General features: G+C 44.3%; 1 protein-coding gene across 4 annotated transcripts in view; it reads right to left on the bottom strand.

Annotated features, from left to right (window-relative positions):
• Nucleotides 1–16,994, bottom strand: part of LOC308339383 (mitochondrial ornithine transporter 1) — a 77,131-nt gene that overhangs the window by 7,136 nt on the left and 53,001 nt on the right. For all 4 annotated transcript variants that reach the window (XM_080797985.1, XM_080797984.1, XM_080797983.1 and 1 more), the window contains exon 3: nt 3,488–3,746. In XM_080797985.1, coding sequence (XP_080654111.1) covers nt 3,488–3,746 — 259 coding nt within the window. The remainder of the gene's footprint in view (nt 1–3,487; nt 3,747–16,994) is intronic.

Raw genomic sequence — 16,994 nt, 5'->3', positions numbered from 1 at the left:
CGGAATGTATCCCCCACCCCTAGGGCTCTATGCAGAAGCCGAAATCCCCCAATGTGACGGTATTCGGAGCGGACTTCTGGGAGGTGATTAGGTTTAGTGAGGTCGTGAGGGTAGAACCCCCCATGATGCAATCAGTGTCCTTATAAGAGGCCACCGCTCTCTCTCTCCACCCTTTGAGGACATAGCAAGAAGGTGTCCCTCTGTAAACCAAGAAATAGGCCCTCACCAGACATCAAATCAACCAGTAGCATGATCTTGGGCTTTCCAGTTTTCAAAACTGTGAGAAACAAATGTTTGTTTAAGCCATCCAGTTGATGGTATTTTGTTACAGCGGCCAGAACTAAGACACAGTGATATATTTAAAAAAAAAAAAAAAAAAGAGGGAGGAAAAAAATTACCCAAACTCCCACCACCCCAAAGACACACCATCACCACTACTTCGGCGTATCTGCCACTAAGCTTCATACAGCAAGGTTCCGGGGCCATCCCTGCACGACCCAAATCCAACCTGGAACAACCACATGTACAAAGTAACTGTTGCAGATGAAAGCCCAGAATAAATCTTTAACCACAAAGCTGCTCATTGCAAAAAAGATTTCCCAGTTCTGCTGATGACCTCCTGACCTCAGCCACAGAGGGCAGCAGGAGCGAGGATGATGGAGGAGGATGGTGGAGGAGGGGGGTGAAGGAGGGGGTCAGCAAGCTCGAGGGCTGGAGGTAAAATGGCTACATCGGGAATGTAAACGGAGAAACAAATGCACGTAAACACAAGAAGCATTCGTTTCACCATAGGAGGGTCTGGTACCACCAGCCATAGTCACCAGCAGGGCTGTGAAAGCGAGGTCCCATCAGAGTTCAAAAATACGGGGAAAAGTCTGAGAAAGTAATTGTCAGGAATTCTCTTGAGCGTTCACAAGGGTCAGAAAATAAGATCCCTTCCAGTCCGGGAGTGTTCCGTCACCAGAGCTCTGCTGGCACCCGGGACTGGGCAGGAAGAGTGAGCTGCTCACAAGACAACTCGCTCCCTGACTCTCACCTGTTCAAGCCAGCAGCCTGCCGTCACCTAACCACCAGGACGCCACACCCCCGTGAGGTGACCCCCTCCCTTGGCTACTGAGATCCCCTCACAAGTTTTCCCCAAATGGTGAGCAAAGGCCTAACAGACCGAGCACATGCGACTGTCCGGGGTCCCGTTAAACAGTCACCTAAACGGAGGTCAGACAGGAATATAAAATCAAGGGCCGCCTCCAATCTCAGCCCCAACCTTCTGTTCCGTGGTGTCCTGGCATCGGTGCCATGGACAGACGGAGGGCGGGGCCCAAGCCTGCCTGCTCCCAGAAGAGTTGGTGGGGAGCGAGGCTTTCTTCTAGGAGGGAGACCCTGCTCGCATTCCAGACTTGCTTCTCATTTCAGAGAATCGGGTATGATTCTCGAATGGAAACTGTCCAACATGGTTCACAGCTACTCAGCGGATTGTGAAGACCAAAGCTTAAAGTGGTTTCTGCAGTCTTTCGGCCAGCCTGCAGATCCAGGCTTCGTTTCCCTCGGGCACCCTTCATCAGTTTGCTGACCAGTAGCCAGAACAGCCCGGTTTGCGGGAACAAAGATGGCATCAATCAGTGTGGAAGCCCTTCAGCCTAAGAGTCGGCTGCCTGAGTATGAGCATGCTGTTCCAGTGCAGCAAGGCCAAAGTACACTTGCAGTGGACTTTGAGTCCTCTCCCCTACCTGGGCGCCCAGTGAGGCACGCGGGGCCCCAGGCTGCACCTGCAGGAGAGGCATTAGACCCAGAACTGAAACCGCAGTGGGCACAGGATGGGATTTGGTAAGAATCGGCTGTTTATCACCCATTCAACAAACATGTACCTGAACCCTCCTGCTGTGTTAAGATCCCATGCGGACAAAGGTCAAAGGAGAACTCTTCTCGGGGTGGCATTCAAGCCAAGGACAGGCAAATATTTACGGTATCATTGCTGAAATTCACGGCAGGCTCTTCCAAGCCGTGCTTTCCTTGCATTGCCTCTACTGACCACGCCTTCCTCTAGACCTGACCCCTACCACAGTCCAGAGCCCCAATTCTGGTCTTACGGCAAGAGTACTGGACGGGGACTCAGAAGACACGGCTTTGGGTCCTGCGCTCAGTTATGAGCTCAAGTAATAGGATCCTAAGCCAGTATCTGCAAGTCGGAGTCCCCAGCTTTAGAACAGAACAGCAGGGGCTCTGCTGCTCTCACAGGAGCATGAGGAGGGATGAACAAAACAGGACAGGTGTGGGTGCCCCAGGCTCCATCAACTCTAAGGTGGTCTTTCCCTGCCAGGTAATAAGCAAACACCGTTCTGTGGGATGAAGACGCAGCTCCCTCCCGCCTCACCAGGACCGGAGAGGAGGGTATGGATGGTAAGAATGGCTTCTTGGCTGTAGGACTTCCTCCCAGGACCTCATGTGGCTGCTTCCTACCTCCATCTTCTCCATAAGGCATCCTCCTCTGGGAATGTCGCAGGGGACCTAAACTTCCCATCTTGTCCCAGAGAAAGCCCTCTAGCAGGAAGAGTGACAGTCGCTACAGTGTTCTTTCTGTCAGTCTCTAGCATGAGATCCCACACTCTCCTGGTTTCTCTCCTGCTTATTTCTTTACTTCCTCCTCCTCTTCATGACCCCTTCTGTGCCGGAAGGTCCTGGAACCCATGCACAGCCCTCTACAGATGCTATCTCCCTGGGCGATCCAGCCAGTCCCAAGCCTTTAAAAAACACGTTCCATCCATGAAGACAAAACTCCTGCTTACAAAAGGGCACATCTTTGAGATCACTAGGCATCTCCAGGGAACACTTCTGTACAGAAGGGGTTTCCAATTCCTACCAAAACAACCCATATGGCTATCTGCCCAACCATGAACCTGATACTATTTTAAATGATTTAAAATAAATCGATGTTCAGAAAAGGGAGGGCTACACATCCTGGTGGTTCCTGAATCCTCTATAGTCTCTATGTAAATAAATACGCAAGGGAGGACACAGCACAAGCCGAAGTCCAACGTTTGGGCAGACTTGGCCAGACAAAGAGTCAGTCCACCCGCATCTTCACAGATGCTTCCAACTCCTCCTAAAATTCCAAGTTGCTCTCCAGCCTGTCTGGCTCAGGCAGCTTCTTCCAGTCCTCTGCACTGCGATGAAGGGGAACCCAAAGCTCCGCTCACAAGTTGCACCTGTGGCTCCCGTCCAGCCCTCGTGCCCACAAGAGAAGCAGTACCACCAGCGGCATCTGACAAGCATCTTCCTGAAGAACACCAGCACGTAAGGGCACCTCCTCCTCCACGGTGCATTACTGACCAGCCTTCTGCAAGTTTTACATGACAACTTCACAATCAAAAACAAAGTGGTTATTTTAGAAAAGGAAACCCTCTTCCCATAAGGTATCATAAAAAGTTTGACTGGGCAACAACGTTGTCTTTCTAAACAAAGGAAGAAAGTGTTAGTGCCCACAACTCACCTCAGCCTGGCCTGCTTCTCCAATCCAACCACTTTCCGCACCACCTGTTGGCAGAAGCCGTAGCACATGAAGAGGACCGAGTTCTCGGCGATGTTGGCGATCAGCGCTGGGCTGGTCCCCTTGTAGAAGCCGCGGAAGCCCACCTGGGAGTAGGTCTTCAGGCAGCAGTCGGTGAGGCCCCGGTACAGGTCAGGGAACGTCTGCATCTTCACTTTCAAGGTGTCAAAGGGCTGCCCGGTCAGTACACATGCTGTGCCCCCTAAAACCAGGACAGAAGTCTCCTCCAGCACCAGTCTTCTGCTTTAGAATGCAGCCGCAAACACCCACAGAAATTGAGAGAGAGAGAAGCACCCTACCCCAGGGCTTTCTTCTGTCACAGTTCACTCCAACCTCTCTTCCCACCCCCCGGCAACCAAACCTCCAAGCCCAGCTCAGTTAATAACAAAGGGTCCCCACTGTGCCCGGCACCCAGCTCCAGCTCTGAAGGAGCCCAACTTCGGTGGGAGAGACAGACACGTGTTCAACAGGCAAGACCGCAGGGCGCACAGGGGTGGCATGTGTTCGGAGGTGTCAGCAATGGGGTCAGATGGACTTGGTCCCGAAGGCCGGCTCTGCTGTGAGAGTCTAGACAAGCGATATTAACTTCGGAGCCTTGGTTCCCCATCCAGTTTGCATGAGGATTAAATAAAAATGGACGAGAAGACTGAAGATAACAGCTGCTGCGTGAACAGTTCATGAAGAACAGTCACTCTGTGTGCGTGCAGTCGTATCAAGGGAGGGAGGAGAGGTCCGGCAGGAGTGAATCACCCCTCTCTGCCTAATCCCCGGCAGCACAGATGACTATCAGAAAAACAGGGAAAGAGGCAACAGACAAAGATGACAAAGAGTCTGGCTAATCCCTAAAGAGCTAAAATTTGACCACACGGAAAATCTTCATCTGGATTCTACCAACTAATGATTGCTATGGAATCATCCTATGGAGAATACATTGAATCCTACCGTGCTTAGCATCAATCGTGTATTTTTACACTTTTACATTGTAAGAGTTTAGAAAACAGCAAAATCTAAATTGCTGTAGAGGACCTCAATAAAAAAGTCTGAATGTAAGGAAAAGAATGAACCCTAGCCACCCTGTCATAACCCCGGACCCTGGACTAGGTCAGCATTTGGAAAATGCCACTCGTTAATGCTTCTACCTTTCCGGGGCCTCAGAGGTCCCTGCATCTCAGATGTCCACTGTTTGTGTCAGGAAACCTAACTATTGGATTAGGTATGTATGTATTTATTTATAAGAGATTTTATTTATTTATTTGACAGAGAGAGATTACAAGTAGGCAGAGAGGCAGGCAGAGAGAAAGAGGGAGAAGCAGGTTCCCCGCTGAGCAGAGAGCCCGATGCGGGGCTCGATCCCAGGACGCTGAGACCATGACCTGAGCCGAAAGCAGAGGCTTAACCCACTGAGCCACCCAGGCGCCCCTGGATTAGGTTTTTAAAGTGTCATCAAAATTGAAGAGAAGGCTGGGGCCCCTGGATGGCTCAGCCGGTCAAGTATCAGACTCTTGATTTGGGCTCAGGTCCTGATCTCCGGGTTGTGAGACTGAGCCCAGCATTGGGCTCAGTGCTCCGCATGGGGTCTGCTTATCCTTTCCCCTCTGCTCCTGCCCCCACCTCAGGATCTTTTTTCAAAAAATTGAAGAGGAGGCTTACATAAGTATTTTATGTGATTTTATGCGATTTCATAACTGACATTACATAGTTACTCTGACTGAATTGTGCAAAGTAGAGACAGGAGAGGGGCTGTTTTGAATAACTCCTACGAATTACTGGCAGATAAACATTTTCAAGGAGTCTGAAAACTGTGAGCTCTTCTTTTAAGCAATTGCAAGTATATCTGGGATCCTATCCCTACATTCTTCCAGGAGAGATCACTTCCTCTAGGAGAGTAATGATCCGTTTCCACTCTGTCTTGCCAAATTATCTTCAGTTCTGAATTAGTGGAACATTATTCAATAAGACGCTACTACAACTATAGTTATTCTCTCTCAGGTACTTCTAGGAATAAAATAGGACCCTAATTATATAAAAACAATTCTTCCAAAAGAAGAGGTGAATGTCAGCATTTTAAAAGAGGGTACATAATTTAGGCAGATAAACTGAATAAACCACTTCATTCAGAGCACTGCAATTTTAACTGGAACCTTTCCATAGTTTAACCCAATCACCTGCAACAGTTCGGACATCACAGGCTGCTAATACACAGAATTGTTGCATATCTGTAACAGTTACATTTCCAACAGTGAGAAGGCAGGAGGCTAGTGCATGCTCAAATGCTAACTACAATTCCCTCCTCTCATCTATGGAGGTAACTGACTCCCATGTAACTTACCACAAACGATACTGTCCAGGCCCCCCTTAAGTGGGTGATGATGATTCGGAACACCAGCACCAGCCACTGAGACCTAGTAGGTCCTCAGATACCCATCAAGTATCCCAGAAGCTATGAATAACTTAGAGGAATATTTCTCCACTTGCTCAAAGCATAGACCTCTGATCATCTCCTTCTCCTTGACTGAAAAATGGAAATAGTTCTGCATTCTTTCATAGGTGTCCCAAAAGGCCCTGCAGGAGAGGGGCTCAGACCATGGTGCACTCTCTACTTCACCAGGGCCAGGGTTGTGGGTTTTCTATGCTTAAAATAGTTGAGTCAGCAAATAACAAGGTGGTAAGGAAATCTAACCTGGCAGGGATGGCATCGGTGGTGAAAATGGGGATGACCAAGCAGCAGACCCTTCACCAGAAGGTCCAGGGCCACCTTGTCCACCCATGCAAAAACGGAGAACCTCAAACCCAATGGAGGCACTTGATAAATGTTCTGTTTAACTGCACAGGGAGGCATATCATTTTCGAAATGTTCCAATAGTCAAAGGCCCTTGATGGATTAAATGCTCCAATCAAAAGATAAAGGGATGGGGGGCTCAGTCAGTAGAAAATGCAACTCTTGATCTAGGGCTCATGAGTTCAAGCCCTACATTGGGCATGGCATTTACAAGACAGAGAGAAAGAGAAAGAAAGAGAGAGAGAGGAGAGGAAGAGAGAAAGAGAGAGAGAAAGAGAAAGAAGAGAGAGAGAAAGAGAAACAGAGAAAGAAAGAGAAAGAGACAGAAAGAGAAAGAGAAAGAGAGAAAGAAAGAGAAAGGAGGGAAGGAAGCAAAGGAAAGGGAAAAAGAAAGGACAGAGTGACTGGATTTAAAAAAAAAAAAAAAAAGCAAAAGCAAAACCTATCTATATGCTGCCTACAAGAGACTCCCTTCAGACCTAAACTCACATACACTGAAAGTGAAGGGCTGGAAAAACATTTAACATGCAAAGGAAAAAAAAAAAAAAGCTGGAGTGGCAATACTTACATAAAATAGACTGTAAAACACTGTAGCAAGAGACAAAGAAGAGCACTACATAATGATAAAGGGATCAGTCCAACCAGAAAACAAGAGGATGTTACAAATATCTATGTACCAATATAGGAAACCTAAGTACATAAAGCAATTAACAGACACAAAGGGATAAATTGACAGTAATTACAGTAGGGGACTTTAATACCCTGCATACATCAATAGGTCACCCAGACAGAAAATTAACAAGGAAACAGTGGCTTTGAACAACACTTTAGACCAGACGAACATAACAGATACATGTAGAACATTCCACTCAGAAACAGAATACACATTCATGTCAAATGCACATGGAACATTCTCCAGAATATATCACATATTAGGCCACAAAATAAATCTCATTTGATATAAGAAGACTGAAATCATATCAAGCTTTTTTACCACAACACAATGAAACTAGAAATCAATCGCAAGATTAAAAAAAACCCATAAAGAACATAAATACACGGAATTTAAATAAGATGCTACTAAACACGGAATGGGTAAACCAAGAAATCAAAGGGGAAACGAAAAAAATGCATGGAGACAAATGAAAACACAACAGCCCCAAATCTTGGAGATGTAGCAAAAGTAGTTCTAGGAGGAAAATTTATAGCAATATAGGCCTAACTTAAGAAATGAGAAAAATCTCAATTTCATATGCTGAAAAGAGCTAGAAGAACAAGCAAAGCCCCAAAATAGAAGGAAATAAAGATCAGAACAGACATAACGAAAGACAAAAAACCATAAAAGATTTTAAAAAATAACGGAAAAGAAAACGGACATCACAAAAATACAAAGCATATAAGATTATGAAAAATTACAGGCTGACAAATTAGACAACCTCCAAGAAATGCAATGGATAAATGCCCAGAAACATCTAGAATCACAAGTAGAACATTTTAACAGAGAGGCACCTGGATAGCTCAGGTCATGGTCCCAGGGTCTTGGGTCGAGCCCCTCATTGGGCTCCCTGCTCAGTGGGGAGACTGCTTCTCCCTCTCCCTCTGTCTGCTGATCCCCCTGCTTATGCTAAGTACATAGAAAAAATCTAAAGGAAAAAAAAAAGTAAAAGAAAAAAATTTGAACAGACCAATTACTAGTAATGACACTGAATCAGTAATCAAAAAACAAAACAAAACAAAAACCTCCCAACAAACAAAATTGGACTAGATGGATTCACAGGTGAATTCTATCAAACACACACCCTTCAAAAACCATTCCAAAAAAAAAAAAAAATAGAAAACTTCCAAATTCATTCTAGGAGGCCAGCACTACCCTGACCTCAAAAGCGAAGATAGTACAAAAAAAATTACAAGCTAACATCTCTGATGAACACAGTTGCAAAAATCCCCCTCAATAAAATAACAGCAAATGGCATTCAACAATACAGGAAAAAAAAAATCCATCAGCAAGATCAAGCAGGCTTTATTCCAGGGATGCAACAGTGGTTTCAATATTCTGAAATCGATCAGTGGAATGCACCAATTAGCAACAGGATAAAAGCCATATGATCATCTCAAATACAGAGAAGCATTTGACAAAATACAACATGAAATGGATGGATTTCAGCAGAGTAGGTTTAGAGGGAACACACCTCAGCATAATAAACCCACAGCTAACATCACACTCAATGGTGAAAAGCTGACAGTTTTCCCTCTATGATTAGAGACAAGACAGAGATGTCCATATTCACCACTTATTTAACATGGTACTAGAAGTCCTAGCCACAGCAATCCCACGAGAAATACAAGGCATTCACATTGGTAAGGAAGAAGTCGTGCAGTCACTATCTGCACAGGACATGATAGTACATATAGAAAACCTTAGGGGCACCTGGGTGGCTCAGCTGGTTAAGCATCCAACTCTTGATATCAGCTCAGGTCTTATTCTCATGGTCATGAATTCAAGCACCGCATTGTGCACCACAGTGGACAAGGAGTCTACTTTAAATAAAGAAAACTTTAAAGACTTCACAAAAACAAAACAAAACAAAACAAAAAAAACCTATTAGAACTGATAAATGAAGAGGGTGCCTGGGTGCCTCAGTCATTAAGCATCTGCCTTCGGCTCAGGTCATGACCCCAGGGTCCTGGGATCGAGCCCCATATCAGGCTCCCTGCTCGGCAGGAAGCCTGCTTCTTCCCCTCCCATTCTCCTGCTGTGTTCCCTCTCTTGCCACGCGTCTCTCTCTGTCAAATAAATAAATACTGATAAATGAAGTAATTTGTAGGATACAAAAATATACAGAAATCTGCTGCATTTCTTTTACACTAATAACAAAGTAGCAGAAAAAGAAATTAAGAAGACAATTCCACTTATAATTGCAACAAAAAGAATAAAAGACTTAGGAATAAACTTAACCAAGGAGGTTAAAGACCTGTTCTCTGCAACTTATACAGCAATGAGAAAGAGATTGAAGACAACACAAATGGAACATTGTACCATGATTATGAATTGGAAGAATATTGTTCAATGGATTCAAATCAATGGATTCAATGCAATCCCTGCCAAAATACCACCAGCATTTTTCAAAGAACCAGAACAAATAATCCTAAAATTTGTATGGAAGCACAAATGTTCTTGAGTAGCCAAAGCAATCTTGAGAAAGAACAACAAAGATGGAGGTATTGCAATCCCAGATTTCTAGATATACTACAAAGCACTAGGCACACGTGCGTGCGTGCGTGCGTGCATGCATGTGTGTGTGTGTGTGTGTGTGTGTCTCCTCAGGCTGGATCCCTTGTCGAGGCACTGAGACACAGCTGTGCTGAAGACCAAATCCTGCTCTGCAGATAACTTCCTTCTAGGTGAAGACTCTCACTGGATGATATGTATATATAGATGTATATAGATACATATAGATATTTTTAAGATTGTTTTTAGTTTGGGAGAGTTTAGTGGGCCTGAAAAAACAAAAATTACTCTTCAGAAAAATAAAATACTTCTGTTTTGAATACGTATCAACAATGGCTCATGTACAGTCAGAAATTGCTAGACTTGGCATGCCTGGTTGGCTGTCAGAAGAGCATGCAGCTCTGGATCCCAGGGTTGTGAGTTTGAGCCCTACATTGGATAAAAAGATTACTTAAAAGTAAAATCTTGAAAGAAAGGAAGGAAGGAAGGATGGAAGGAATTACTAGACTTTCACAAAGAAATAGGAAAATATCACCATGGGGAAAGAATTTGGTCGACAGAAACTGACCAGAAGATGGCTCAGGTATTAGACTGAAAATGCAGAGACACATCAGTAGTTATCATGATGAAGTTTAAAGGCTTGATGGAAAATCTGGACTTAGTGGCTGAAAAGATAAGAAAATTTCTTAAAAATGACCTGAAGGAGGGGTGCCTGGGTGGCTCAGTTAAGCATCTGCCTTCAGCTCAGGTCATAACCTCAGGGTCCTGGGATCCAACCCTACATCGGACTCCCTGCTCAGCAGAGAGCCTGCTTCTCCCTCTCTCTCTCTGCCCCTTTTGCCTCTCCCCCCACTGTTTGCACTCACACTCATGCTCATTCACTCTTTCAAGTAAATAACTTAAAATTCTTTTTAAAATATGACCTGAAGGAAATTTTAGAATGAAAAATCCAAAGAATTCTAGTACCAAAAGGAGTAACATATAAAATAAAACAAATAAAAGATATAGTCACATAAAAACCAGGATTAAGAAAATAGAAGAAGCACACTCTAAAATAGTTGAGGATATTGAAAATTTGATTTTTAGAAGAAAAGAAGTAACTAGCAAATTAGATGAAGCTAAAGCATACAAGACAAACCAAGGTAAGGAGTTGTCCCATGATGAATCACAAAAACACAAAGTCATGGGAAGTGGGGAAGAAACCATAAGCAATAGTTTAAGGACACAGAGATAGAGCATCCTACAGAAGTAACAGGAGAGAACAGAGACATTGCAGAGGACGAACTGGTCAAAGCAAAGACGGGGAAAAAAAAAATCCCTCTCAATTTAAAGAATAAAGCGAATATTCTACAAACCTCCAGAGAAGATGAAGCAGCAAGACCTGCATTGGCAGCAGACTTTTCATCAGCAACACTGAATATTAGTAAGCAATGGAGTTAATGTCTTCAACATTCTAAGGGAAAGTGATTTTGAATTTAAATTCTATATCCAGTTAGATGAGCATTTAAGCCTTAAGGGTGGTGAAGGACCTTTTCAGATACGTAAAGCCTCATCAAATTTACCAGCCAGAAATCATTTATGAAAGAATTACTGAAAGATACACTCCCACAAAATGGAAAAAAAAAAAAAGGAGGAAGATTTAAATTCAAGAAAAAGTAGATAAAACTAGTAAACTCAAAACATGGAACTGGGGAGGAAACTGGTGATGGCTTGAGCTATTTGTTAAAGAGGTAAAGGTTGCTGAGCCAGAGAAGGTGAAGAACTTAGAGACTCAGGAGGAAGGATCTTCAGAGTAGAAGGAAAAACAAACCCTTGAGAGGAAGACGGCTCAGAGTTAGAAGAGGAGGGAGGCAGGAGGCTGGCAGAGGAGGGAGGCAGGAGGCTTGAAGGCTGGGAAGAAGGGAGAAGAGACGGCTTTGGAATTATGTGAGGAAAGGATTCAATCTTCCAATGCCATACTGTGGTAAATATGAAGCATGGAGTTGAGGAAATGACCAAAGATGCCTTGGAGATTATTGTAACTAAAGAAGTAGAAGATTCTGAGCCAGAGGAGGAAGAAAGTTCAGGGTAGGAAATGGAAGTAGTTCTATCGTGGGACGAAGGAGAGGACTCTGAAGTAGAACATGTTAAGACTTGCCTTCCAGACTGAGAAAAGAGAGGCCTCAAATGGACTTAAAGAAATTGCCTAAAATTATGTGGCTTGGGACTCAGATGAAAATTGGTGAAACCTTGGATGGAACAAAGACCCCAGAAAAAAGAGGAAACTGATATGCTCATAAATCAAGGAACTGGGACAGTCTGTCTAACCTTGTGTTTGGCCTCTCCCTCAAAGTCACTAGAGATAAGTTCGGGTAAGCAGAATAGGCATTTATGTACAAATTTGAGTACTCCATCAGGAATCACCATAGTTTGAAGGAAAACAGACACAAAACTCTGCAAACAAAGGCGCCAACACCTAAAGGAACAGATAATATACGAGAAGAAAATTTTAGAAGAAGTGGAATTATTTTAATAACTTCAAAGAGATAAAAGAGAAGATTAGAAATATTAAAAATTATCATCCAGATGTCTTGGAAATAAAGAACTCCATAGATGCTCTGAGTAGCAGAAGAAACATACTTGAAGAGACGAGGAATGATCTAGAAGATCGACTTGAAGAATGTTCTAAGGTTACAATGCAAATGGCCAAACAGATAATAAAGAAAGATCCAGAGATAGAGGAGAGATCCAGATGCTCCAACATCCATTTGACAGGAATTCCAGAAAAAGATAATAAAGGGAATGGAGCAGAGGAAATAATTAATAATTGAAGAAAACTTCCCAGAGCTAAAGAAAGATTCAAGTCTTTTTTTCTAAGATTGTATTTATTTATGAGAGAGAGAGAGTGTGCATGAGAGGGGGGAGGGTCAGAGGGAGAAGCAGACCCCCCTCTGAGCAGGGAGCTGGATGTGGGACTTGATCCCAAGACTCCAGGATCATGACTTGAGCCAGAGGCAGTTGCTTAACCAACTGAGCCACCCAGGTGCCAAGAAAAATTCAAGTCTTGAGACTGTCAGTGCTTACCAAGTACTCGGTAAGATTGATGAAAAGAGACTCCTAGAAATCTGGGAATTCCAAGGATAAAAAAAAAAAATCATAAAGTCTTCCAGAAAGAGGAGCGTGAACCTACAAAGGAACAAGAGTCAGACTGACAGCAGACTTACTGGACACTCTGGATGCTAGAAGTAAATGGGGCAGTAACGTAAAATTTCTGCAGGGAAAAACCTTTAAACCTAGAATCCTACATCCAGCCAAAGTGGCATTTTATTTTGAAGGTAAAACAAAGACATTTTTTGATATTAAAGAATTCACAGTTTGTTTCGTGCATACCCTCTTTGGAAGAATCACTGGAGGATATACTTTAGCGATCTAGGGTGACTATAAACGCATACACACAATGTAGATTATCTTTCTCCCACATCAAAAAAGGAAAACAGGAAAACAAAATGCCACATTTCTACTCAGGAAGATGAATAGCTAACAGTGCACTTGGGGAATATAGGAAAAGAAAACGGATACTACCTAGATGTTGGTAAAGTTAAAGAGTGTGTTAAAATGAATTTAATCATTGTAGCTTATGTAGAAGTATAGTTTCTAAACTACTGGGGATCACCTCTTGGCCTTTTGCTAAAGATCAAGTGTAAACGACTGGGGAGAGGGAGGGAATCCATCAATATGACCATAGACAGGAAGAGATGGGGTGAAAGTAACAGAAAAACACAGGAAAATATATGGCAAGAAACATTAAAACGAGAAAGGCAAAAGTTGAGCTCTTATCAAGAGAAAGGTAACTTTACCATTTATATTGATGTGAATCTTGAATCTTTATATTAAACCTTTTCCTTCCCAAAAAAAAAAAAAAAAACTACAAAGCAGTAGTAATCAAAACAGCACAGTACTGCCACAGAAAGGGACACATAGATCAAAAGAACAGAATAGAGGCCCAGAAATAAACTCACACTGGGCACCTGGGTGTCTCGGTTGGGTGTTTGCCTTCAGCTCAGACTATGGTCCCGGGGTCCTGGGATCGAGTCCCATATCAGGCTTCCTCTGTTCTGTGGGGAGCCTGCTTCTCCCTCTCCCTCTGCCTGCCACTCCCCCCTGCTTGTGGTCTCTCTCTCTCTCTGTCAAATAAATAAAATCTTCTTAAAAAAAGTTTCAGGGACACCTGGGGTGGCTCACTGGGTTAAGCCTCTGCCTTTGGCTCAGGTCATGATCCCAGGGTCCTGGGATCAAGCCCCGCATCGGGCTCTCTGCTCAGCGGGGAGCCTGCCTCTCTGCCTGCCTCTCGGCCTACTTGTGATCTCTGTCAAATAAATACATAAAATCTTTAAAAATAAATAAATAAAAAGTTTCAGAAATAAACCCACACTTACAGGGTCAATTACTCCACCACAAAAGCAGCAGCCATATGCAATGGTGGAAAAGACAGTCTCCTCTATAAATGGTATTGGGAAAACTGGACAGCTACATGCAAAAGAATGAAACTGTTTTTCACCATACACAAAAATAAACTCAAAATGGATTGAAGACCTAAATGTGGGATCTGAAACCATAAAACTGCTAGACGAAAACATAGGCAGTAAAACTTCTGGCACTGGCCTAGCAACCTTTTTCTAGATAGGTCTCCTAAAGTGAGGGAAACAAAAGCAAACTATTGGGACTACACTAAAATAAAACGCTTCTGCATAGTGAATGAAACCATCAACAAAACAAAAAGACAACCTACTGAATGGGAGGGGATATTTCCAAATGATGCATCAGGAGACGATATTTGCAAATGATGCATCTGACCAGGGGTTAATATTCAAAATATATAAGGAACTTCTGTAAGTCAACACCAAAAAACAACAACAATAACAACAAATACCTAAACATTCTGATTTAAAAATGGGCAGATGACCTGAATAGACATTTTTCCAAAGAAGACATCCAGATGGCCAGGAGAATCATGAATTTTGGCACGAGAGGATAAACGTCAATGGTCTAGGTCACATTGAGAAGCTAGGCTAGTTAAGGCATACAGCAACAAAGTCAAAGCAGGGAGCGGGTTATAGTTGTCAAAAATCTACTGTATTTAAAAAAAGAAAGAAAGAAAGAAAGAAAGAAAGAAAGAAAGAAAGAAAGAAAGACAGACCTACTGTATTTTAAAGGGAGACCAAGGTTCCTCATGAAGGAATTTAACTTTTGAGCTCCACACTGCCTCACTTCAACATTATACAATGACCTATCTTCTTCAAATCCTCCCCCATCCTAGCTGCTTGGAATTTCTGGAATTTCTCCTACACTAGCAGACAGGCAGTGCCAGCTTCCCAGCATTTTATAGCAGACAAACTGGACCAGAAACCCACTGGATGGGGGAGGTCTATTTCAAAGAAAAGGAGGGACACGGAAAAGAACATGTGTATACTACAACGAGATCACCTCAGTCCACGATGGCCCAATGTCCCAATCCGGACAGCTGGCAGCAGAGGCTTGAGATTAACCTCCACCCCCAGGAGTGCTGTTGCCCATTATGGAGTTTTAAAACAAAGACAACAACAGTACCGGTCAAGGAACCACGGAACCAACATCCTAGCCCTGTCTGGACACCATCTAGCTGCACAGTCATGGGCAAATGCACTCAGCCTCTCAGGATGTCCTTTATAATATACAGTGAGCATCAGAGCCAGAGTCCTCTGCAGGCCCTCCTAGCTCCACACTGGGAGACTGCCGCCCCTCCAAAGTGGGGCTATGGCTTCCTGTTTGCATGCCATGCACCTCCCAGTAGAAGTTCTCAGGTCACTAACACAAGCCTCCCCTGCCAGCCAAGGAGTCCCTCACCTCTCACCCCTCACCTGCCAGGTCCACCTGGCACGGAGCACTGCCAAGGAGCCTGTTGTCCCCCAAAGTCAGATGCTGCAGGGCCATGCTACATCAGTGAGGGGTGACCCTCTGAGACCAGGGCAGGAAGAAATCCCAACTAGTTATCAGGAGAATTAAATGCCATACGTAGACGGGCCCAAAACATGGTAATGTTTTAAAAAAGCATGCCCCCCAAATGCCTTATACACCAGACTCCCAACAATACAACTGCAATCTGTATCTTTAAAGTCGCACCCAAATACCTGTCCACACAGAAATGCCTTTCCAGGAAAAAGAAAATTCTATCACAACAGATTCTACGTCTTTGGCAGACTGACTGACAGACATTTAGTTCCAAAAGCTGAGAATCTCTCCTGTGGTTAAAGACCACCCTATGGTAGAGACAAAAACTGAGCCCAGAGCATTCCCAGGACTGTTAAGAGGGTGCCGGAGGCAGGCAAATGGGTCCACCATTCCCACGGTCAGGGTCATCCCAATGTGGCCTGGGGGTTGGCATGGGGGTGGGAGTGGTACATGGGGCCATTGGCTGGACCATGGGTTACCAGCGGCAGCTGGTATGGGACTGACCCAAGGCCTTCAGCAGGCAAGAAGCCAGTGGATACCTAGGCCACCCTTAGTTCCCCCTCCTCCTGGGCCAGGACACTCCTGTGGTCTCTAAACTGGGAGCTGGTGCCTGTACTTCTTATCAGTCTGTAATGCACTGCCTATAGCCTTTCTCAATTAGCCTACCTCCATCGACCTTTGGTTCAGGAGAAAATACTTTGTTCTCTAAACTGTAACTTCTTTTTCACAGTTAAGGGAATGATGGCAGGACGAGGGTGGCCCTGTGGCTGCACCTGATCTGTTGACCCGGGAGGTCCCACTGGATAAGAGGACAACAGGCAACTCACCCCTCTGGCCTCTCCACTCCCAGGGGCCGAGGCCCTTATAAGAGTCAGTGTAAGAACCTGGCGATTCACAGACCTATACCCCTGGGGCTGATAATGCATCATGTTAAGAAAAAAATAAAAAATTTTTTTTAAAAAGGGAATCAGTGTAAGGGGCAAGGGTAAACCAGGGTTTTCATCTGGGAAATAGGAGCATTCCAGCACTCCTCTGGCGCTAAAATAACACAGGAACCTAGAGAACCAAGTCACCACGCACACACTTCCAATTACTGCCCTCAGGCTGAGTAAAGGTGATATTTCTAAAGAGTGGCCTGTGTGTGTTGCAAGCACTGCCCAGGAGTATTTACCTGTGCCTTTTGAGGCCACAGTCTGCCCTGGGGCTCAGCCCCTGTCCAGCCCACCCTTCCCTGGCAAATCCTAGGGCCTCTCTTTTCTTTTTAGGCCTTTAGAAACCATCAAATATCAACCTCAGTTACCAAAGACATTTCCAAAGAGTGTCCTCCTTTCTTTCCTTGGCAGCAATAAGGACAGTAAGTAGGACTTCCCTGGAGAGACGGCATAGTATGATTCTGGACTACAAGGGCTCTGAAGACTGCCAGGCTTGGTGTAAAATCCCACGTCACCTGCACATCCCAGGTGTGTGACAATGGA

This window comes from Martes martes (assembly GCF_963455335.1).
Source record: "Martes martes genome assembly, chromosome: 3".
Taxonomy (NCBI): Eukaryota; Metazoa; Chordata; class Mammalia; order Carnivora; family Mustelidae; genus Martes; species Martes martes.
Note: the sequence above shows the minus strand (reverse complement) of the source record. Positions and strands in the feature narration are given on the sequence as shown.